General features: G+C 43.7%; 1 protein-coding gene across 2 annotated transcripts in view; it reads left to right on the plus strand.

Moving 5' to 3' along the window:
• Positions 1 to 25019, plus strand: part of TTL (transthyretin-like protein) — a 40403-nt gene extending 15384 nt beyond the window's left edge. Inside the window, exons 2-6 of one of the 2 annotated variants that reach the window (XM_087698753.1) lie at positions 20201 to 20289; positions 20452 to 20509; positions 21113 to 21214; positions 23928 to 24057; positions 24252 to 25019. In XM_087698753.1, coding sequence (XP_087554879.1) covers positions 20201 to 20289; positions 20452 to 20509; positions 21113 to 21214; positions 23928 to 24057; positions 24252 to 24733 — 861 coding nt within the window. In that variant the 3' untranslated portion in view covers positions 24734 to 25019. The remainder of the gene's footprint in view (positions 1 to 20200; positions 20290 to 20451; positions 20510 to 21112; positions 21215 to 23927; positions 24058 to 24251) is intronic. The other variant, XM_087698754.1, reaches the window with a different exon arrangement.
• Positions 25020 to 25374: the final 355 nt, after the last annotated feature.

Raw genomic sequence — 25374 nt, forward strand, 5'->3', positions numbered from 1 at the left:
GAAGAGCTTGCTTTCTGTTGGGTAGCTTGACAGCAAAGGTTACTTCACTACTTTTGGTGGTGGCATGTGGAAAATATAAAAAGGATCTATGCTAGTCACTAGAGGTGGTAAAAAGGGGACTCTGTATTATCTCTACTGCAAGGTACTTCTTGAAAAGTTTATTGCAGTTGCTGAAATACAGTCACACATGGAGTTATGGCACAAGCGTCTTGGACATATGAGCCAAAAGGGTTTGCAGGCACTCTCTTCACTTGGAAGAGTTGATGTGAAAAGTTCAAAGCTTGACTTTTGTGATGATTGTATTTTTGGTAAACATTGTAAAGAGTCCCTACTCTCATGGAGCCTCTCACATATAGCATAAAATACGGTACTCATAAAGGAGAGATATCACCTGGATAGGGCCACGAGAAGCTTCCGCGCAACAAAAGGCTCCTTCCAAGCTCTTCTTCCGAACCTGTCTAGCACAAAACTAAAACAACAAACCATTAACCGCGCCCGTACTAAACAGACAACTGGCCCTCTTGGCCTAACGAAATCTAGACGTAATATCCAAAGCAGCTAGCCTTCCTAGCTTAAAACTAGATAGGTCATTTTAGTCCACGTAATACTGATGTCCTTGGCATATACATCACACCCCATCAAACTGCCTAGGGTGCCAAGGATAGCACATCATAGGTCGACTAGCAAATTAGCTAAAAGCTTGATCTACTTTTATTGATGACTACTCTAGGAAGCTATGGGTCTACTTGCTTAAGCAGAAAAGTGAAGCATTGGATGCTTTTAAAAGGTTTTATGCATTGGTTAATACTCACGAAGGCCTAAAGTTAAAATGCATAAGAACAGATAATGGGGGAGAGTATGTATCTAAAGAATTCAATAAGTTTTGTGGTGACAATGGGATTAAACGAGAGCTTATAGCTCCTTACAATCCATCTTCTAATGGTGTGGCTGAGTGAATGAATCGCACGTTATGTGAGAAGATTCGGTGCATGCTATCCACAGCTAATCTCTCGCAATCGTTTTGGGGAGAAGCACTTAAAACCGCGGTGTATATTTGCAACCGATCTCCACATCGTGTACTTGACAGTGGCATTCCTGAAGAGGTTTGGTCTGGCAAACCTGCTTCATATGAGCGCTTAAGAGTCTTTGGCTGCGAATGCTATGTACATGTACCTGTTGATAGTAGAACCAAACTTGACATGAAATCTCATAGAGGTATCTTCATAGGTTATGGAGATGAAGGGGAAATGGGCTATCGAGTTTGGGTTCCAAGCATAAAAAAGGTGCTACGCAGCCGGGATGTGATATTCAATGAGTCAAAGCTGCTGAAAAATGTCACATCTAATGACTCAGACAAAAAGAAAGTTAAATACTAGAGCAGCCATCAGCCACTGAAAATTCAGCTTCTTTTGATGCTGATTATGACAATCAGCGTATCATCATTGAGCCAGATGAAAATGGGCAGTAAGTGGAGGCTGAACATCAGCTTGAGCACCAAAATCAGTATGCTGAAAATGAAATACGGCAGCCTGAAATTGTATTACAGCAACCTGAACATGTAGTTCAGCAGCCAAACAATGAGGTCATTGACATTCCCTTGGATGTGGATCCACTACCTGATAACACAGATCATTGGGTAAGAAGGTCTACACGTGTTAGAAGACCTATAGAAAGATTTGATCCTTCTTTGGATTGCATTTTGCTTACAAATGAGGTTAGCCTCTTACGTATAAAGAGGCCTTATCATGTGGGTTAAAGAAAAAGTGGGAGCTAGCTATACAAGAAGAAATGAATTCATTGTATTAGAATGATACTTGGGATTTGGTTACGGCTAAGGGCTATACACAGAAAGAGGGCATTGATTTTCAGGAAGTGTTTTCTCCTGTTGTCAAAATGACCACTCTTCGAGTGTTATTTGCCATTGTAGCATTTATGGATCTTGAACTTGATCAGATGGATGTTAGAACTGCATTTCTGCATGGTGACCTGGAATAAGAGCTGTAAATGAAACAGCTCGAAGGCTTTGTTATACATGGAAAGGAGCATTTGGTATGTAAGCTTAAGAGAAGCTTATATGGTTTGAAACAAGCTCCTAGACAATGGTATAAAAAGTTTGATGCCTTCATACTCTCACATGGTTTTAAAAGGAGTAGTGCAGATCACTGCTTATATATTAAGAAGGCTGATAATGGAAGCCTTATTATACTCGTACTTTATGTGGATGATATGCTTATTGCTGGTAAGCATAAAAGCCAGATTAATGCATTGAAAAGGCAGTTGAATTCAACCTTTTCTATCAAGGATTTGGGTGTAGCCGATCATATTTTGGGCATGCGTGTCACACGAGATAGAGAGCAGCAACTCTTATTTCTCTCACAAGAAAAGTACATCAGTAAAGTACCTGATTGTTTTTCTATGTCTGATGCTAAGTCTCTTGGTGTACCTTTTCCACCCTGCCTTAAGCTTAGCAAAGCAGATTGCCCAAAAGATGACAAGGCAGCCAATACTATGAAGGGTGTACCTTATACTTCAGCTTGTGGTTCACTCATGTATGCTATGGTTGCTACTAGACCACCTGACATTGCTTATGCAGTGGGAGTTGTAAGCAGGTTCATGTCAAATCTTGGCAAAGCACATTGGGAAGCAGTGAAATGTATCTTAAGGTACCTTAAGGGCACACAAAGAAAATGTATTTGCTATGGCAAGGGTACGTTGGATCTGCAAGGGTTTTGTGATGCAGACATGGCAGGTGACTTGGATACTCGCAAATTTACTAGCGGGTATATCTTTACCTTGACAGGTGGGGCGGTTTCTTGGTGCTCTAGATTGCAAAAAATAGTAGCACTCTCTACCACTGAAGCTGAATGTATTTCAGCCACTGAGGCTTCAAAAGAAGCAGTTTGGCTTGGTCGGTTGGTCAAGGATTTTGGGCTGCCCACCAAAACACCTGTACTTAGATGTGATAGCTAGAGCGCTGTATGCCTGGCTAAGAATGCCATGTTTCATGCACGTACCAAACATATTGATGTTCGGTATCATTTTATCAGACATTTTCTGGATGATGGTCTAGTCACCCTGACTAAGATCACCCTGCAGATGTTCTCACTAAATGTCTTGCAAAGGCTCCACATGAGCATTGCATTAGACTTGTGGGAGTTGGTTAAAGGTTCGCTTAGGACCTTTAAGTAGGAGGTTGTTGGGTGTAAAGGCTCTTTACGCGCTCTCCCATGTATATATTACTTCACACATGTGAACCCACCCTAATGGGTGTAAGTGTACCGTACCCTAAGTATAAATATATTCTTTCATTCTTTGTGTGTACCACACTGGTACACACTCATTCGACGACTCACTCTTAATCATTGTCAAACACTCTTTAGCTCTGAGTCCTTAAACTCCTCGATTATTGTGCTTGCTCTCAGCTCTCTTTCTCGATCTGCTTCCGCTTCGACTCAGTATAACAAGTATGCCAAGGTAGTCCAAGCTCGTGGGAAGACCGCGTAGCAAGGGCTGTGAGTGTATAGTCCATTCTCCTGTGTACCAGTTCATGAAGCAACATCGGAAGATGCATCCTCCATTGTAACTGTATCCTGGGTAAAGATGACATCGGTACCTAGTTGTGTAAGAATATAAACAGACAAAAGGTTAAAGCCCAAATTTGGTACATAAGGACTTTGGCTGAAGAAGAATGCTTATCGCGCAATAAGGAAATGGTTCCCACTCCATGCATGGGAATTGAAGAGTTGTCACCAATAGTGACAGATGTCGTGTGAAGAAATACCCTAACACAGAAACACAAATAATACCGTACGACAAATCACAGATTGATAGAAGAACACAACTAGGGTTAGGGTAATTCAGAGACAATGAACACAAGAATGAAATGAAATGACTATTGAATATACAATGCTTATACATCAAATACACTATATAGTGAATGAATATTGTACCTCGAACTCTTGTATCTCAAGGATCATGGTAGGGGTAATGAGAGCTAGAGAGTGTGTTGTACTCTGAATGGATCTTGAATCGCAGCAGGGCAGCCTCCGAATGTCGAACACTAGCAAACGTAGCTAAGGAAGGTTGAATTTGATGCAAATGGCACTGTAGGAGAGAGAGAGACTAAAAACGCAAGCAAGGAGAGAGAAATGCTAAAAACACTGGCTGCAGGAGAGAGAAAGACTAAAAACGCAAGCAAGGAGAGAGAAAGACTAGAAATGCAGGTTGTAAGAGAGAAAACAGCAAACGCAGGCTACAGGAGAGAGAAAGACTACAAACGCAAGAGAAACCAGCAGTAGTAGTCAGCATGGTGAAATTAGCTTCGAACAATGTGTAGTAGGCTGGAAATAGGCATCAGGCTGTTGTAGATAGCAATGGCCAGCTTGGACTGCGATGTCCTCTGTGTTCGGGGCGTGGGCAGCAAGTTGAAATACTTAAAATCTGCAAAAAGGCGATTAAGGTTGAATGGAGGGTAGCATACCTATTTATAGAAAGTTTAGGCCCTCCCAAGTGGGTTTGCGCTTATGGGATACTACAGACACTCTCTAGGAATGTATTTCTTTTTATATAAACAAGGTTTTTTCCTTAATTAAGCATGTTTTGGTGCTGTTTAAGTGAAGCTAATGTATTTTTAGCTCAACACTCCCTCTAGGCCCAACAATGGTGCCATGAGAAGTAGGCTAGCCAATGTTGAGCTAAAATATGCATTACTTGCTGATTAGCCTCTTAAACAACCCCAAAACACATTAAAAATGCTCTTATAGAGTAAAACCCTAAAACGGGGAGCGGTTCAAGAGAGTTTAGTGGAAACCTTAAAACGGGGAGCGGTTCGAGAAAGTTTAGTGGAAACCCTAATTTTTGGGGCGCCCTTCCACATCTATAAATAGACAGGCTGCCCCCATCCAGCCATCATCCTTGTTTGCAGGTTACACCAGCCCACACACCCTCTGTTGCTATTGGCGTCCAATTTCTAGCCTGCAGACCACCTCCATTTGCTGTCCAGCCATCATCGACTGCAGCCACATCATCTTCAGCCTGTCCATTGTTGTAGGCAACAACTCTCAGCTGCTGGCGACTGCTCCAAACTGTCCCAGACTGCTGTTCAGCCCGCTGTCCATCATCTCCAGGGTCAGCCAGCCTTCATTTTCAGCATTGCAGGCCCTAACACTCTCAGACACTTTCAGCTTGCTGTTTACAGCAGACTGTGCACAGTTTCCAGCCCCCGATCGGTGGTACTTTGCTGCGTTTACCAGTTTCCAGCCTCCAGACTGCTGCGTTTTGGTGACCGGCCTGCTGCCATTCACTATTCAGCACTTCTACACTCCGTCATATTGTACACTCTTACATTCATTTACAGCATTCATTCACTTCAGAGTTGTGTTCTCTCTCTCCCTTCTTCTGTTTGTGTTTGAGTTTTGAGTTTTGCGTTTAGGGTTTGAGTTTTGCCCTCTGTGTCTGTCTTTGTGTTTCTGTCGTAGTCATACACTTTGTGTGTCCTCAGTGCAAACCCTAGCACTCTTCTTAACAGCCAAGCCCTTAAAAAAAAAAAACTTTTACCGCAAGGCGTTTCACCCCAATGCAGCCAGAGTATCGGACAAAGGGTGTGCGTCGGCTGCACAGTGGCCTACTAAGACGCAGTAATCTTGTTGGGAGGCAACTCACAGATGTGGACGAGACTTGCATTGGATGTCTCTATGAAGACGATGTGGGCCCTTGCAGACCAGTGAGACAAGCCCTTTGAAGTTGAGAAAGTTGTGGACTGAGATGGCTGATCGGTGGTAGTGTGGGTTTGACCTTTCCATTGCCCCTTGCCATCACCTTGCTCCCCCTGAGGGGGGTTGCTTGACTGAGGGGTGAGGATCTGCGACTTGGGTTTTGGTGTTGTGTCTCTTGCCTTTGATCGACACTCGTTGTCAAAGTGGCTAGCTTTTTGACAATGTTGACAATACTTAGTTTTCTTAAGTACATTCTGCCACCCGAGTTTGAGTTGAGACTAGGGGTTTCCTTGTGATTCCCTTGCTTGTTTTTTATTTTGATTTGGTTTACCCTTCTCTTGTTGCCCCTTTTGAGAACGGCGAGCAACAAGAGTTCCCTCTAAGGGATTATTCATATAAAACTGATCGAATAGCTGTGCATAACGCAATAGCTGATATTCAAATTCATAGGGCAAAGAAACCACTTGCTGCACAAAATTGAAGTATTTACGCGACAGCTTGGTAATAAACAATATGATCTCATCGTCAGAGGACTTAGGAGTCCCTATAGTGGAGAATTCGGCAAGGAAACATCAATAGTTAGCCAACTTAACTTTCAAGTCATCTTGGTCAGAGATTTTGAAGTTCTGAAGCTCATGGTTAAGATTTATTCGACGCCACTCCTATCGCGATCCGCATAGCGATCAGTCAAGTGTGCCCATTGCTCTAACGCCAAGTCAAAATGTTGAAGTTGAGAATGAAACTCAGGCAATAAGCCTTGCATCAACTTGACAATAGTAGAGGCATTCCTAGCCTTCCATAAGTGGACGACCTCATATGGAGCAAGTGTGGGATTGAGTTGGGGTTCCAAGCCTTGCACAAGATCCCATAGCTTCTGTGAATCAAGGATATGTCTCATCAAGTTCGACCAAGTTGTAAAGTTTGAACCGTTAAAACGAGACATGTCATTGAATGCATGCTTGGCAGAAGATGAGGTAGAATCATGAGGTGTCGGGAATGTGGGGTAAGATGGATGTGGAGGATAAGATGGTGGTGGTGGTAGTGGTGGAGGTGTCTGATAAGGAGGAGAAGGGGGAAGAGGTTGATAGGCAGACATAGGCTGTGAGTATCCAATGAGTGTCTATTGATGCGGAGGCACTGAAACATGAATGTTTTCATAAGGTGCGGTGGAGGTGAAGGCACTAGGACATGTAAGCCCTGTCCAAATGTCAGCTGAGACACAACATAATAACCAGAGGATCCACTAGGTAATGCCATGGGGGAAAAGTGTGGCACCAATTGATCCATACTCAGGAGAGACTAGGGGGAATACTGAGGCTGTAATGATCTTGAAAGTGCGTGAGGAAAAGATGAAACACCACCCAACTAAGGAAGAGATGAGGTCCTAACGGTTTTGTCTAAGTTTGAAGAACCCCCTGGTGTGGTGAATGAAAACACATGCGATCCTACATGAGAGGCAATAGGAGGTGCACTTAATGGAGGTTGAAAGGATATGGCAGCGAAATAAGAGGTTGAAATGGGAGGGAGATTAAATGGATCTGTGATAGATGTAGATGTGGGAAATAATGTGGGTTCTTTTTGTCCATTAAATGCATTAAATTGAAGTAATGATGATGAAGATGCACCTACTTCATTATTTTGACATTTGAAAACAAAATTGTTTGAATAAAAAGAAGAGAAAGGAGTACTTACCGTTTCTTGTTTCAACTACTTACCTTGTCTTAAGTTCATTAAGAAATATCTGTTTTTTTCACTACTCATAAACCAGAAATGCTTTTGCATACCTCATTCATCATGAAAATCATCCATACCAATAGAACACATTTCTTTTTAAATAAACAAGGCTTCTTTCTTACCAATCTTGGCTATGAGTCATATGGGAAGAGGCCCCACTATCCACAAACCAAGGCTTCTCCTTTGAAGAAAAAGCAAAGGCAATATCCTCCACCTCAAACAAGTGTATGAAGATAGGCTCAGTGGTAGCAGGTGTGGCCTTTGAATCCTTGGACCCCCCCTCCTAAGGCTTCAAATGGGTGTACTTCTATTAATACTTCTCCTCAGGATAAGTACCTTTTCCATCCCGCTCCTTGAACCTACAGTAAAAGCGTTTGTGGAGTCAGATCCACTAGTCCCTGTCTCTTTGAGACGCTTATCATGCTCCAAGATGAGTGGTAAAAGCTCCTTTCAAAGAAGCTTATCTCAGGTCCTCCATGTTAGAAGGCTAGTGTAGAGAACATTGTATCTAGGAGATGGCAGCTGAGTTAGTAGAGTTATGGACATATCCTTTGAAGATATCATCCTTTCAAGGGACAAAAGCTCGTCCTGCATATCCTCGAGTTTGTTGATGTGATCCTTCATAAGAGGAGATCATCAACATCGAGCATTTGGTGGCAAACGTCTTTTGATGGTAAAGAGAAGCAAGCTTGTCAAAGACAAATGCTGTGATAAGTTACACCAATTGGGTTTTGGTAGTTAGTTGCTGTCAGTTTTGACCCAAGGATAGTTATTTGGTCGATAAGTGTCAATGGTGACACTAGGAACTATCATTAATTAGTTGTTGAATGCTAGTCTAAGGGTCAATAAAGGTCAATAAAGGTTGGGGACTACTCAAGGTTGCAAATGGCTTAGCCAATTTAATTATGGATGGGCACATTTAATTTTGGACAGGGTCAAATGGGCTTAAATTAAATTTTAGAATTATTTAATGATTGGATAATGTTGAAAAATGGGTTTAAAAGGCTGCCACTTGGTAAAAATGCTCATGCAAACTGAGAAAACGTTTTTGGGGGCTAGATCTCATTCATTCAAGTAAATTTTAGTTGGTGGGAGAGGGGGAGAGGGCTGTTGATCAGAATTTGCTGCTGTGGAGACATTTAGGAGGTTGCCAACTGCTACAGGAGACCTTGATGGTTGCAAGTGATAGCAGCTAGGCATTTCTTTTAGCAATAGGTGACATCAATCTAGGCTAATCAGAGCAGGTAGCAGTCAATTTCAGCCATTGCCCATGCGGAAATTAGAAATTTCTCTCTTCTTTGGCATTCTCTCACCTCCTCCAGTCAATTTTCAGGAGATCTCAACATTTCTCAACCATTTGGAGTAGATCTTAGCGATATTTGGTGGACAACAGAGGGATTTCTGCTGTAAATCCTAAATTTCTTTAGAAATTAGGGTTTAGGATCCACCTTAGGACCTATGACATCAGAAGGCATCGTACACTGAAATCAACACTTGCAATTGTCAGAGTGCAGCGGCTTTCAAGTTCGGATCCATAGGAGTAGAAAGGGTCCGACAATCCTCCATCGCAAAAGAAACCAAGAGCTCCTGTACATATCTTTGCTGAGAGATGAAGATCCCCCTCTGAGATTGATAAATCTCATGGCCCAAAAAGAAATGGAGTAGACCCAAGTCCGTCATCTCGAACGTCCGATGTAAAGCTGCCTTCGTCTCTTGGACCTTCTGTGCATGATCACATGTGACAATCAAATCATCAACATACAACACAAAAAGCACACAACCATCCTCGGAAGTGGTACATAAAGCTGCGGATCGGCCTTAGAATGCCGATATCCCAACTGTGACTGAAGGAACGAATCAATCTTCTTGTTCCATGCACGCGGAGCCTGCTTGAGGCCATACAAAGCCTTCTTCAACCTGTAGACTTTCCCATCTGAAGATCCAAAGCTAGGAGGCTGCTCGACATAGATCTCCTCCTTCAAATCACCATTGAGGAAGGCTGACTTCACATCCAACTGATAGACAGGCCATCTCCTATGGCCAGCCAAGGCAAGAACAGCTCGAATAGTCGCCATACGAGCAGTGGGGGCAAAAGTATAATGACAATCAATCCCTGGGCGCTGTGCAAAACCTTTAGCAACAAGTTGAGCCTTGTGCTTGTCCAAAGAACCATCGCTAAGGTACTTGGTCTTGAAGACCCATTTGACGCCAATCACCTTCTTATTCGGGGGGCCTGGCACGAGTGAGCAAGTGCCATTCCTCTCAATAGCCTCCAACTCGGCTTCCATAGCTTTCTTCCATGGTGCGGATTGTAAAGCCTCCTTCACGGAGGTGGGCTCTGGATCCTGCAGAACACGGGTCATCAAACAATAGTTAGAACAAACAAGCTCCGTAGAATGTGCCTGGTGCCTCTGTGACCGCCGCGGACCATCCTGCGGTCCCCACTCCTCAGGGACCCCCTCGATCCCTGAATCACGGAGTGTGTCACGGGCCCAACGAGGAGGAGGCCGGACCGCCCCTCGCCTCTCTTCATCAGCTGAAGACTCTGGGATATCCACCGGTGGTAACTCCTCGGAGGGGAACGGTGGAACAGTAGACTCTGTGTCAGAAACAGAATCAGAATCAAAAGGCGCGGGCTCCAATGGAACTATAGCAGGAGCCCAACTCTCCCCTGGATCTCCAAGAACGGGATGCTCCTCACCCGTTGATATGGCCGGAACCTCCACAAACCGCATATCTCGACTAGTGTACACATCCCGCTTGACGGGATCATACAAACGATAGCCTTGGGACTGGGAGCTGTAGCCAACAAATACCTGTCTTCGGGAAGCTGCTTCAAATTTATCACGATGAGCCTTGGGAATGTGAACATAGGCATCACACCCAAAGACCCTAAAATAAGAAACATCGGGCTTAGTCCCAAAGTAAGCCTCAAAAGGTGTCATCCCATCAACAGCCGAAGTGGGGGATCGATTAAGGATGTGGACTGCAGTAGCCACAGCCTCGGCCCACAGAAACTGAGGTGTCTGTCGGTGCTCCATCATGGTGCGCGCCATCTTGATCACACTGCGGTTTTTCCGTTCAAGAATGCCATTTTCTTGAGGAGTGTTGGTATTAGCAAACTCCTGGTGAATACCTTTATCTGCACAAAAACGAGCAAACTCATTAGAAACAAATTCACCACCCTTGTCGGATCGCAAGGTCTTCAATCGCCGGCCTGATCGGTTCTCCTTAAAGAGAAGCCAATCCTTGAAGTGGAAGAAAGCTTCTGACTTCAATGCCAAAAAATAGGCCCATGTCATCCTGCTGTAGTCATCTACGATCAACATGAAGTACGAGCTCCCTCGCAAGGACTCGTTCCTCATAGGGCCACAAAGATCCGTAGATACAAGCTCCATCGGTGAAGTAGACCGCCGCGAAGCTTTGTGGGGAATGGCATCCCTATGCTGCTTCCCACGAATGTAGGAGACACATGGCTGCTGGCTCACCACTATGTCTGGCAACCCTCGAACAAGCTGTCCACGTGACGCCCTCCGAAGATAATCATAGTTTAGGTGACCAAACCGAGCATGCCATAACTCTGACTGTGTCTGAGAGGTAATAAGAAGAGTAGAGAGGGCGGTGGAAGACTTCAATTTATAGATGCCGTTCTCCTCATATCCGGATGAGAGAATCTTCCTTGACCCACGATCAAGGACTCGCACTGAATCACTGTCAAACTCTACCAAAAGTCCAAGGGAGCAAATCTTATGAACTGACAGAAGATGGTATCCTAAACCGGGTACATGCAAGACCTCGGAGGTATGGATACTGCCGCGTCCATCTGGAATAAGCTGCATCTCACCCCGTCCTGCAATAGACACTGAAGAGCTATCTCCAATGAGAATCTGCCCACGCAACGGTCGCAACTGGGCAACACCATCTGATGAAGGAGTCATGTGCCGGGAGGCACCACTGTCAACGATTCACTCTCGAGCCTGGGGAGCCGTCATCGCAGCATTAGAAGCATTCGGTGTAGAGTCCTCAATGACAGCTAGATGAAGAAATGCAGCTGATGAGGGTGCAGCCACCGCTCCAGAATCCTTCGTGTCCTTCTTGTTGGTGTCCTTCTTGTCTTTGTCAGGGCAATTCTTCTTCCAATGGCCAGTCTTTCCACAAATATGGCATGTGGATTCTTTGTCCTTATCCTTGTCCTTCTTTGACTTGTTATTCCCCTTCTTCTTCTTTTGGTCCTTCCCCTTCTTCTGAGAGGCTTGACCTGTTAGTACCTCCGACTTGGAAGCATTCTTCTTTAGTTGTTCCTCTTGGTCCAAGACCATAGAAACCAACTCTTTCCATCGAAGAGTGGACTCACGCCCCGAAGCAATAAGGGCGGAGTAGAAAGCACCGAATCGTGGCGGCAACTGGGACAAGAGTGTGATCGCCATGTCTTCGGAGGAAATCGGCTTCCCCGCATTCTGAACCTGCATCTGAAGCTGTCTAAGCTTGTTGATGTGCTCCCGCAACGAAGAAGACTTGTTCACGGACAAAGTCCGCATCTGTACCTCCAAAGAAACCCGCTTCATAAGGGTCATCCGGTTATACATCTGATCAAGCTCCAGCCATATCTCCCGAGCCACCGTCAAGTGCTAGATGTGAGCTATCACGGCTGTAGTACAAGACAGAAAAAGAAAGGAACGAATCCTAGCATTCAGTTTGTCCCAGTGAGACTGTGCCTTGGCCAACTCTGCACGAGCATTGGAAGAGAGTTTGGACTCATCTCTCACCGAGGGTCGATCTCCTCCTGTACAAGCTCCGCCAAATCGTAGGACTCAAGGATGGCCGACATCATGACGCGCCAGATGTGGTAGTTGTCGCCATCGAGCTTCTGATCTGCGGGAAGAGCCGGTAAGATTGGCACCTTCCGGTCCATAATCGTCTGGATCTCCAAGTCAATCTCTGTAGACATCTTCACCTGTAATGCCTTCACAAACGCAAAAGCAGCCCCCTCTTACTGTGAAAACTCAGCCTGCTAGGGCTCTTCTGCGTCCCAAAACTTCTTCACCCGTCGGAGGGGATGAAAAAGCAAAACCTGTACTTGAAAGCTGAAAACTCAAACTTCCTTCTCGTCAAACAGCAGTAAACAGTAGCAAATCCACCACCTGGACTCCTTTCCTGCGCGCCCACGCTCGCTTCAGCCTTGTTCCGAGGCGCAGCCCTCCTGCCTGCCCTCAAACACAGCCTTGTGTCGCGATAGAAACTCCTCTTCAGGTTGGTTCTGCACTCAGTCAGCCCTTTAACACTGCTCTGATACCATGTCAGAGTGCAGCGGTGCAGAAGCGTAGGACTGAGAGAGAGAGAACACAGAGAGAGAGAAGAGAGAGAAAGAGACAGTGGAAGATGAAGATCTGTTATATAAAGTGTGTTGTATACAAAGATATGCAGATATATACACGGGCGCAGTGCGCTGGACTGCGTGTCTCCACCTCGACGATGCAACCTGCTGTTCACCTCGAAGTCCGTTGCAGTCTGCACTGTCTCCTGTCAGAAATCTGCGAACAGAGACGGAATCTGCGCGTGCCACCAGTCTATAATCTGCGAGCAGAAAAGTGTGTCCAGACTGCAGAAATCTCGGCTATAAATAGCCAGAAAACAGGCGCCAGAAATAGCAGGTCGGCTGCATTAAATCAGTCGGACTGCCACGTGGCAGTCTGACTGACAGTCCGATTGGACTGTGTAGTCCGACCAGAGCGATGATCTCTAACAGCAATTTGTGATATTGATAGGGATTTCAGATACTAGGCCATCCATTGTAAATTTGGGGTAGCATTTGGCTAGTTGGGGTCCGATTAGAGCAAGCCTCCAGTGAAATTCAAGGGGCGAATTGCCCAATTCGTTTGTTGATTGTTGGACTAGCAAGGGGCTTTTGGATTAGCCAAGGAGATTGTGAAATCTCGGCTTGTAATCAATCCATTGGCAATTGAAATTAAAGAAATACCGAAAGAGGCACTAGTTTTGGGGACAATAGAGTGTCCAATGTTCGAGATTATTAAGGTAAATTGTGCATTCCAATTTATGTTTATTTTCTGATTGTTGTAATTATGTGATTGATTAGGGAATTACAACCCTCTCTAAGAAGGTAGGCTGGTTTCAGTGTCCTTCCGTTGTGCACTCTTATAGTACCTTGGTCAAGGACATTGAAAGTCCCCCAAGAAATGACTTTTGGTGCCATGGGGGTTAGGGATTTAAATGATTTAACACCTAGACCAAGGTTTGTGAAAAGTTTTAACACATTTGGGTTCAAAGAGATTAGGAATTTAAAATAAAGATTGGGTATGGCCAATATTTGGGCCTAGACATGTATTTTCTATTGTAATTAATTATTATTGGCTGAAAATTAAGTCTAGAGGTGAGTTTGCATAAGTAGGTTTGACAATTGGCAGCTGACTAAGTTTGGGAGCTGTGCAAAGCTGTGTGAGGATGTTTTGATGCAGATTTGAGGGTGGGGATGGCACGTTTGGGCTAAACTGCGTATGTACGGTAGGACAGGGACAACACTTTTCTTCTCTACTTTTGTGAGAGGTGATGGCAGAAGAGGAGGACTTGTCAATTGTGGTGGGTTTTTTACCCCCCTTTTGAAGTTGTTGGCGGCATTAGGGTTGCCATCAGAGTTATTGTGCAAGAGATGCAGCAACAGACCTGATTTACATTTTTTCTGGTCATTGTTTTGAGGGCTGAATTGTAGAATTTTCTCTCTCCTGCCTGTTCTTTCTTATTTAGAGAAGCAGCAGCTTGAGAGGGCACAACAGAAAGTATATTGATTAGTATGAATATAAAAGATTTAGAAGGCTAAATATGCCCTAAAGTGCATAGGCATTTATACAAGGTTAGGGGGAAAAACGTCCTAGAGAGGGAAAAAGGTGCTTTGGTGGTCCCAAGCTTGCGCCGTGTTCACATATATCACTACCGAAATATGGTATTAAGTAGTGGGAAATCTTAATCTAAAACTAAAAAACACCTAAGGTATCTTCATTGAAGTAGAGGCATGTGTGTCTTATGGTCTTTTGTGGTACTTATGCTTACTGCATGTGTTTTACTCCTACCATGTTTTATTGGAGTAGAGACTAGGATAGTTCGATACAGGCGTATCGATTGTTTTTCTTTGGATAAGCCTTACACTTCCGGACCAGCATGGAGGCTTTCCTTCCTAAGGCCGAGTTATATCCTTCCTTGAGGCTACCATGTAGACTATTCATTTCAAAGGTTTTCATTTGGCCACATACTTCACTCATCTTCATCAAATGCTTCTACTCCCCCCTTTGTCCGGTAGTGAGAAAGGATGATATGTTTCCCTTGGTTTGTACAAAATCTCAATTATTGCATTGGTATCTTCATGCATTTATATCATTTTCTATATTTATCTTGATCATCATACTTGTAAAAGGGCGCTTGGGCAAGTGAACAAGTCTCCTATGAGGGCATTGCTCAAGTGGTACCATTGCATTGTACATAACATTTTGTTTGAGCATTACACTTTACGTTACAACTTGCATTATTCAAGCATTGGTGTCATGCTAATGTGAAAGGGAGCATGTGAATGGGGAGAAAACCTGTGAATGCAGGTGTAAAAAATAATAGGTATGCTTTGATACCATGTCAAAACAAGCGACAATGTAGAGAGAGAGTAGGGTTTGCGAGGAGTGACAATGTGTATGGCAAACATTGAGAGAGAAGAGAAACTTAGAAACACAAGAACATGGTGATGATGCATTGAATCATTCTATGAAAAGAAAAGTTGATACAGCGGAGCTGAAGCTTAAAAGACAATTGCATTGTCCTGTTTGAATTAGGCGGCAACACCCGTGGGAATTTGCATAGCGAAGGGAGCGAAACATAGTTCTTTGGGCAGTGGGCTATTGAAGCAATCACTAGAAGCTGAAGGACAACTGTCGAGGGAGTGAACTGCAGCTCTTTGATGCCGTCAGATATGTGGAAGATGATCACCAACTGTCGAGGTAGTGAACTACAGTCCTCTAATGCTGGGAAGTGACCTAGGCAGCAAAATGCAAATCCCAGAATGTCGAAGCTGTCAAATGCAGGGAGAGCAGTCTAGATGTTGATGTTGGATGATGGAGGATGAGCCAGGCTATAAAAACGCAGGTCTTATAGTCTCTATGACAGATGATGACGCAAGGTGATGGAGGAGAAGCCAGGCTGCAAAAACGGAGGTCCTAGCAGCCCCTATGATGGACGAGTGATGAAATCATTGACACTCGATGATGGAGACTGTTGCCAGAGGCTAGGATGTTGATGCCAAGCTGGAGATGATAATGCCAAGCGAGAAGGCCTCTAGATCGAAAAAGCAGGTGAAGGTGGAGCCTACAAGAGAAGGGTGTTGACGCTAAGCAGATGATAGTGATGCCAAGTGGAAGATGCTTCAAACGCAAGGTCTGATGCTGGAATAGAGTGCTTGAAGTAGAAGAGGAAGGGTGAAGGTAGCCCGGAGCCATGAGCTGCAATGTCCTCCTAAAGGGGTGTGAGGGTAGTGGAAGGGACTAGTGAAGAGAAGGAAAGTGGTGGTGGTGATCGAAGAAGGTGGTAAAAAATGAGTGAAAAGAGAGAGGTTGTAATGAATGAAGTGAGAGCCTATTTATAGGCATAAGCTGTTTAAGGTGGCGCATCATTGTGTGGGTGCCCACTAAAAAAGTGACCACAAATGTGGACATCAGCCCTTTTTGGGACTATCAGTGTGAAACCCTAAATGAAGTGTGTGAACTCAAGAAAAGGTTTCTTAATATCCCCTCTCAGGTCCAAAAGGGATGAAGAAAGATTAGTGAAGCGAGATATGAAGATGTAGAGGATTGTGGAGATCCAACATGAAAGGGAACTTGTAGTAAGGAACAATAGATGGGATGAATTGTAGAACCTGACTCCACCTAGGGAGAGAAGCCACTAGCTCCGTAACTCCATGCGGAAGGAATTTGAAGGTCTTGTCACCAAGTTATGGTTGAACCTCCAAGGCCCCGATCTAGGCGGTCTTTGAAGATCCGGGGTATTAGGAGGAGAAATGACTGCTCGAAGACAGCCATTCCCAAAGAGTAAAGGGTGGGTGATAGACTTCATGATGAGTAGGTGCCCCCCCGAGGTTGGAGGTGCAGGCTCCCCTTTGAAGCCGAAGAAGTAGAAGCCCCCTCTAAAGACAAAGAGAGTACATTCCACTTTGAATGCCGCTCTACAAGAGAGAGAGAATCTAGAAACTCATGGATCACGGACTCTGAATCATCTAATGATGAAGGAAGTACCGCCAGTCGTGCTGAAGAAGGTATTTGGGGTGTCGAACGCCTAGAGGTTGCCTCTTGAACTTGAGTAGTCGAGGGTGGAGAAAGGTTGGCTGAGCCAAGGGTGAGGGCAACAGTCACTGTCTCTTAGTGAAGCGTACCATGGAGCTGAAGTAATAGAGGGTATCGAATAATCACTCTCTCTAGAAGGAGCGGATTGTCGAGGGGACAATATCCAATAATCGTTTTCTCTCGGGGGAGCAGACTGTAGAACCACGAGTTGTCGAGGTGGCATTCTTGAAACCCTAGAAGAAGTAGAAGCAACCTTTGTAGCGCATTGCGGCAGTCGCGAGGATGCCATGGTACTAGTTGATCTTCTTGTGGCTCGAAAGGGCTTAGTGTGCATTAGATGCATCTTATTACCTGGAGCATAAGAATTTGAAAGCCGATGCAAAATAAACTCTGTGGCCTAGAAAGGAGAGGTATCAAATCGAGTGCTTGGGGGTAGGTGCATATATACCGTCAGGGTAGGGAGCAAAGGTCTATGTTGGTAAGCATCGGTGGGGGTTTCGGTGATGTCGGAAGAGGAGCACCTAGTAGTCTTTCCATCTGCCTGTGTAGAAGTCATAGCTCCGGAGTTTCAACTTGTAAAAGGGAAGGTGGGTGGGAGAGGAAGAGAAAGGTATCTTTGTCTCCTCGTGATGCAGCGGAAATGAAGGGGAAAATTAGATGATGTCAAACCTGCAACTTGTCTTTGCCTTCTCTAATGAATAGGGTCTTTAGCTCTTTGAGCTCTTGTGCTTTGATACCATGTTAAAAATAATAGGTATGCTTCGATACCATGTCAAAATAAGTGACAGTGTAGAGAGACAGCAGGGTTTGCGGGGAGTGGCACAAAGTATGTACGGCAAACACTCAGAGAGGAGAAACTGAGAAACACAAGAGAAATACGGTGTCATATTATGGGAAGAAAAGTTGATACAATGGAGCGGAAGCTCAAAAGATGATTGCACAGTCCTCTTTGAATTAGGCAGCAGCACCTGTGGGAGTCTGCAGAGTGAAGGGAGCGATAACAATCCTTCGAGTAGTGGGCTATTGAAGTAACCACTGGAAGGTGAAGGACAATTATGGAGGGAGTAGACCACAGTCCTCTAATACCGCCGGAGATGTGGAAGATGATTACTGGCTGTCAAGGGAGCGAATTACAGTCCTTTGATGCTAGGGAGTGACTTGGGTAGCAAAACACAAATCCTAGAATGTCGGAGCTATCAAACGCAAGGAGAGCAGCCCAGATGTCGATGCCAGGTGTCTTATGATAATGCTAGACGATGGAGGATGAGTTGGGCTGCAAAAACGCAGGTCCGAGAAGCCTTTCTAACAGACGAGTGATGCTGCTTGATGGAGGAGAAGCTAGGCTGCAAAAAAGTAGGTCCCACCAGTCCCTATGATGGAGTGAGTGATGAAATCATTGATGCTTGATGATGGAGACTGTCGCCAGAGGCTAGGATGCTGATGCCAAGTTGGAGATGATGATGCTAGGCAAGAAGAAGGTCTCCAGACTGAAAGACGCAGGTGAAGGTGGAGCATGAAGGAGAAGGGTGCTGATGCCTGTAGATGATGGTGACACCAAGTGGAAGATGTTCCAAAAGCAAGGCTGGATGTTGGAATAGGGTGCCTGAAGCAGAAGAGGAAGGGTGAAGGCAGCCAGGAGCCATGAACTGCACTGTCCTCCTAAAGGGGTGTGAGGGTAGTGGAAGGGGCTGGTGAAGGAAGAGAAGGGAAGTGGTGGTGGTAATTGAAGGTGGTCAAGAATGATTGAAGAGAGAGAGGTAGTAATGAATGAAGTGATTGTCTATGTATAGGCATAAGTTGTCTAAGGTGGTGCACCATTGTGTGGGTGCCATTGGAAAAGTGATAAAAAATGTGGACACTAACCCTTTTTGGGGCTATCAATGCGAAACCCTAAATGAAGTGTGCGAACTAAAGAATGTCTCAACAATAGGTATCCATCCAAGGATGAAAATTCCGTGCATTAGCATGTCTTCTAATTAGCTTATCAAAGAGATTTCGATCCACCATATTTGTAGCACATCATCATTTTGGCTCTCTACTATGGCAGCTCCCACCATAGCTTTACCTTATTAGTATTTCTTCTACACTTCGTCACCCCATTCCTGCCTTGCTATGTTTCTTTTTAAAAGGATACGTTGTTCATTTATAGCCATAAAAGAAAAGAAAAGAAAAGAAAATAAAAATGTAAGATCCATTAAATTGGGCTACTTGAAAGAGGATATCCATTGTGTCTGCCACTGTGGTATGCCCTTGGGCAGTCCATTGAGTTAACCCTTGGTCTGATGCCTTGTTTCTTTGGGGTGGGACGTTTCGGTGAAAAGAGGGTGGAAACGTGATTTCCTCACCGTCTTAGGCACAGTCCTTTGTGGGCGGGGGGTTTGCATGTTGAGCCACTTAAATAGGGTTTGCACTAGGTCAACTAGAGGATCATTGGGAGATCATTTTGTATATTTAATAGTAGTCTATGCTTGCAATCCTTATGATTGTAAGCATTACCATATTTAGTTTTTCTCATTTTCGTTTTCATTGTTGTTCTTGAGTCAAGACAACATGGTCAGAGGTACTTATTTCTTGGTCTCATAGGCCATTTTGTTTTGGGAGATGTAAATACCTCTCTCCCCCACCTACCCATGGACAAGATGAATCACATTGATATGGGCAGGTAATGGCTTTGCCATACAAGGTCCTCTTATTTGAAAGTCTGTTTACATAGTAGATTCAAATAAATATGGGTCTGTTCTCACATTTCACTTTTACAGGAAACAAGTTTATAAAATTCCAACTCATTCCTTTTGAAAGATGTGTCCAAAGTAATCAAGTCTTACAATTCAAGAATAAATGACAGTGCATGGGTCAATATTTTTTCTTCCAAGTCAGGTGTGATGACATATCTACTGTATATGTTCTGATGAATAAACAAAGGAAATACAAAGGAGTACTTGTAGAAGCTATCAGTGTGTGTGAAGAGGCTCTCCACGGTATATGAAGCCCTCCAAATAGAAAGGAAATAGAAAAACAAGGAAAGGACATCCCCCAGATTGGCTGATCTCAAGGGAGAATATCTTATGCAAGGGCTATGGATAAAGCCTATCAAGCAGTCTGTAAAGACTTCTAGAATGGAAGAATTTGCATGAGTTCCAGGCAGTCAAAAATCCTTTCCCTCCTCCAGTGCTCTGAATTTCCTTGGAGTCTCCCTCATCTGCCTTTGAGAGAGCTAATAATCTATGTCCCAGTTTTTTAGGCATAAACAAATGAGTTAGTTACGAAAGAAGTCCATGCAAACATGCAGATTGAGAATTTCTCATAGTTTACACATGAGCTTATCACTGTGAATGAGTTTTCCTCACTTTTGTCTTTCACAAAAGGAGCTGGTTTTTGAACACTTAAATGTAATGATTGTGTTAGTGATATTTGTTGAAATAGGTTGATATCCCAGGTTGGTTGGAAGCATTTGCTGCCCATCCTCGCATTGGTGATGTGGCAGCTTTAAAACGAGATGCTCCAACCACAGAGTATTCTTTCTTCCCCTTGATTTTACGTTCTATTAGTTTGAATGCACAAAAATGCAGTGAATTATATGTTGAAAAGTTGCTGAGATTCTATGTAGGTGCATCGTTGGGTTTTGTAATTTCCTGTGAAACTCTTGAACCTTTTAGAGTATTGAAATTTTGCAGGTGGAGTCGGGGGGAGCAATCAAGGGCATTAGAGAGTGCCAATAATTCACTATTGCAGGTAAAATATGTATAGTTTTATTTTTATCCCTAAAATTTAGAGGAATGTTCTCTGACATTGTAGTGGGTTGAAGTGCTGGTGCCATCTGAACTATCTGACTCTGAAACAGTCTTCTGTTATAGAGTGTGGTAATAATATAGTCATTTTCCTCAACTCTTTATTCTCAATTATCTTCATGTGTCCCCCTCTCCTTGCCCTCCTCTTCATTGAAGAAACAAGTGAATATTTCTTAAAGGCAAAGCATATATTCTTGCACAAAAATTTATAACCAGAAGAAAAAGGATCCTTTCGTAAGCTCTTTACAATTTTCCTTGTATCTTTATTACTGAGCAAGGCAAACCTAATGGAGGAGGAGGCCGATATGTAACACAAGTCCTTTATTAAGGGTAGTTGCTTGATACTTTGGCGAATCATGTGTCGTGTCGTATTGGGTCTTGTGTTCACTTTTAGAACCATAGCACCTAATGGATTTTTTGTGCACATCACATCATTCAGCCATTCACTTTTATTATGACCTAGTAAGACTACAACATTTTCACCCCCTTTTGCTGAAGTTTGCTGGCATGTAATGAAGTCTTTACTTTGGTCATTGTAAGTGTGCAGGATCTTGCCGAATGGAATCAGAAGTATAAAGCGAAGTTTGGGTTTACTTTCTTGATTTGTGCTTCTGGAAAGACGAGTGATGAAATATTGACAACTCTGCAGGCAAGTCACTTTATTTGTTCAAAGTGAAAAGAATTGTTAAGTTGATGAACCGGTCACCAGACTACTTGAGCTTGAGGAAGTCTTGTGCAGAGGATTGAAAGCATGCAATCTTATTTCTGGGGTGCCTGGTTTGGGGGGGGAGTGGGTTTGGAGGGGAACAAGGAAAGAGGTAGAAAGAAAATAGTTCAGGCTAGAAAGTGGTTGTAAGCACATTTTGTTTTGCATGATAAGAGGGGAGGATTTTCATCCAAATAAGAATGCAGTATACATAAGTTTATTTGCTATTTCTAAGGTGTGGGTGCAACTGGAAACACTGCTTGTAAATCTGGGGCTTTTGTAAATGTTTATAGTATTGGGTTTTGCAAATGGCCGTTTGTTTTTCATAGGACAGGCATGGTCCAAATTGTTAAAATCAGGGTTTCACCATGTAAAGCTTAGAAAATTTCTCTCACAGAGGGCTGCACATAATCATGGAAGTCATAAATTGAGCCAGAGTTTCCACTCTTTCCTTTGTTGCAAATTGTAGCTCGCTGTAGTAAAATATGAAGAATAGTCAAATGGTATTTGTGGTGACTAGCTTTCTAATTGAGGGCCTAGGTTTCTTTAGAAAGTACTTAGCTTGATACCATATAAAGAAATACTCGAACAAAAGTATCTAGCTGTGATACCATATAAAGAAATACTTGAACAAAGAGTATAAACACGATTGTTCAACAAAGTACATACAAATAAAAGAACCCAGTAGGGTTAGGGTAGCTCAGAGACAATGAACACAGAAGATGAATGAATGAATAGATACAATGCTCAATGCAGTAAAAGCACCATGCAGAGTGAATACAACATCTTGAACTCCCGTGTCTCTGAAGGACCGGGGTAGAGAGTATGAGCTAAAGAGTGTGTCATACTCTATATGGATCCTGAAATGCAGCAGGTAGCTCAGGAGCATGAGCAATTGACAAAAGAGGGGCAGAATCATGCAGCAGTTTTTTGAAAGGGAAGCCTGCTGTCCACTCTTTGACCTATGGCGACTGGTGAAAATTGATGACAGCTGCCTGCAAGTAACCTGATCTGCAAAATGCAGCATAGGGACTGGCAACTCATGTAGACTGCTTTGAAAGGGCTGGTACCGGGTCGCTTGCTGTAAATGTAGCATACACAGGTATCATTGCTGGTAGATAGGAGCTGGGTGATTGCTAGCTGCACAATGAACTGAGGTATCTGCCAATGGAGGGGTGTGGACAGGAATTGATGGCTAGCTGATGGAGAACTTACAAACAAGATTGGCTGAGCGGACAGGCTGCCTCCCATTAGATGAGTGGATCCTCCCAAATCAGGGTTTGGCTTATGGGACATAGACACACTCTAGGAAGGTTTGGTAATAAGTATGTTTTGGGGCTGTAATAAAGAGCTAATCAGTATATATGCTTTACACCCTAAACAAGCTCTATATGCCTTGTGCTGGTCATTGAGAGAGCTAGGAGCCACTATTACACAGTTTCCAGATTAGGTGGGGCATAAAACCCTTCATCTTCAGTTTTACCTTGATGCATCCCAGTTTTTACCTCCGGGCAAGAGTGATATTTACCTCAAGGAAAGAAACTTGGCTCATGTAATTTTTCGTTGAGCTAATACACCTAGTGGGACTAGCATTGTATCTTCTAGTCATTGTGATTGGCCTAAGTAAAGCATAGTTGTACTTCTTGAGTGCTTGCAAAGCTCCATAGTGATCAAACATAGTAGCCTCCAGGTAAAAACAACATGTTACTTAAAGGCTATTTGGTCCCAACGTTCAACTTGTATGTGTTAGCAGTCATGTTTGTCATGCCTTATCATCTCTTGTCTGTGAGCCTTAGTTTGAGTCAGATAAGGACTTTAGGAGCTCTAACATATCTATTGCTTGTTTTGACGGAGGAGGTAGCTCATTCTAGAGCACTCAGTTTGTTGCATTTCAATGCATTTTCTCCTCCAATCGGGGATTTATGTGCATTTCACGGGGCAGTTTTTGCATTCTTCAGCCTGCCTCACTTGCCAGACATTGTCCACCCTTTCCGGGATTTTTCTGAACATTTTTGGCATTTTTACCAGCATTAAATGCTGATCGGCCATATTTTTGGCCCCAAATTTCAGGTCAGCCAATTTTTGGGATTTTTGGCTATTTATAGCCATTTCCCACTTGGCAGTCAGTCAGATTATCATCTTCCCTCCCTCGGCAAGCGCACACTCTGACTCCGTCATCTTCCTTCGTCTTCGGTGCTGCCATTATCATCAGCCTGATCTAGTGCCCTCACTGATGCTGTGGGCTGCGTGCAGGGACTGATCAGTCCTTTTGTATTTAGCATTTGTTCCTTGTTCAGTGCAGGTTTCTTTTCTTCTTCTCTTGCATATTGTCTCTCTCTTCCTCTGTGTTTGAGTTCCTTCTTCCGTTGCGCACTCTCATAGTATGCCCATGTTCTTAGTTTGCAGAATCTAGTGGAATTTCCGCATGATTGAAAGTCAATGTATTTTGCATGCTCACTGTTCCTAGTTTGCAACATCAAGTCTATTGTCCTTACACTAAGTGCTTCCTGCCTTATGTCTATTAATTGAAGGACATTGCTTACAAAAAGAAAGGTGTATGTGCTCATTCTTTAAAGCTCAATTGACACAAATGATATTTAGAGGGCACTCTGTTTTCCAAAGGTTCCCTGATTGACACGCGCTTTCATTTTGGCAGAAACGGCTTAACAACACACCAATAGACGAGATTCAAGTTGCAGCGGAGGAACAACAAAGGATAACTGAAATACGACTTGGCAAACTTTGTGCACAACACAAGTCGGGGTCTGATTTCACCACCTCAGATGGTATACCCAACAATATGGATCTTAAGAACTGCAAAGTAGTCCTAATTGTGAGCTCTTCTTCAATTTGGTGTGTTGTCATTGGTTCCCCACATCTGTCCTAGCTATTACAAACATAGATCCTGGCTGCTCTTTTCTTAGGCAAGCTGCAAAGTTTCTAATGGCAGTATGCTGTTATGCTAATTGATGTTGGGCAGGACTGTTGATTGCAGATCGCAGGGTTGGTCAGATTGGAGCACATCTAAGGTTGGAGGGAGGCAAGGTCCCTCATCAGCTGTCTTCTGTACGGCCTCCGATTACAACTCATGTATTAGATGTGTCACGAGGAAGGCCAGCTGCAGGCGTTGAGGTTATTCTCCAGGTAAGTAAAGGCTTCTCGGCAGGACATGGTTCAGAAAATTGGGATGAAATTGGATTATCAATCACTGATAGTGATGGGCGCTCCGGTCCATTGATGCCACCCTCCAATAATGTCAAGGAAGGGAGGTACAAGCTAACATTCAACACAGGCAAGTATTTCTCGATGTTGAGAGGCACTGATGATAAGAGTGAGGCATCAATGGGTTTCTATCCTTACATCTCAGTTATTTTTGAGATAAAGCCAAGTCAGGTTTCTGAACATTTCCATGTGCCAGTCTTATTGTCTCCCTTCTCATACACTACGTATCGTGGAAGCTAGATAAGCTTACGAAGTCTCCTCCATTGAAGAGTTCTACTGATTGGGGAGCCTCGACCTCTTCAGAATTTACTTCATAAATAGTCTTTTAAGGATTGCACAAAAGGTATGCTATCCAATGGTCCATCCACTGAACATATGTAAAAAGTTTTTTGGTCGATAGTTGCAAACTGAATGGAGATTTACAAGGTATATTCTATTGGTCTACATCTCCTCATCCAGCAGGTAAATAGGCAATTGTTCCTTAGCTTTGTTTTTCTTTTGGAGAAGGCTTGAAATTTTCAAGTTGCAAGATGCTTGAAGGTTGTTCCCAGGGTTTGAATTCACGTAACACACACACACACACACGCACACACACACACACACACTCTCTCTCTCTCTCTCTCTCTCTTTTAAACCACTCGGGCTACAATCCATTGGCTTAACTTTGTAATTTGTCTCCTGGAAAGCAATTGATCCCTTTGTGAAGTCTATACTTCAATGATATCATTTGTGGAGGCAAGTGCATAATATGTAGTGAGGGCCTCTTAGATACTCTTTCACAACAGGCAAGGTCTCTACAACCTCTTTTGCCCTCTTTTTGTTCTCCACTTGTATTGCTAAACCTATCCCCTGCAAAAGGGCGTGCGATTTTATAGAGATTG

The sequence above is a fragment of the Lygodium microphyllum genome, chromosome 18 (genome assembly GCF_053477565.2).
Source record: "Lygodium microphyllum isolate KBCC chromosome 18, Lygodium_microphyllum_v1.1.10, whole genome shotgun sequence".
NCBI lineage: Eukaryota > Viridiplantae > Streptophyta > Polypodiopsida > Schizaeales > Lygodiaceae > Lygodium > Lygodium microphyllum.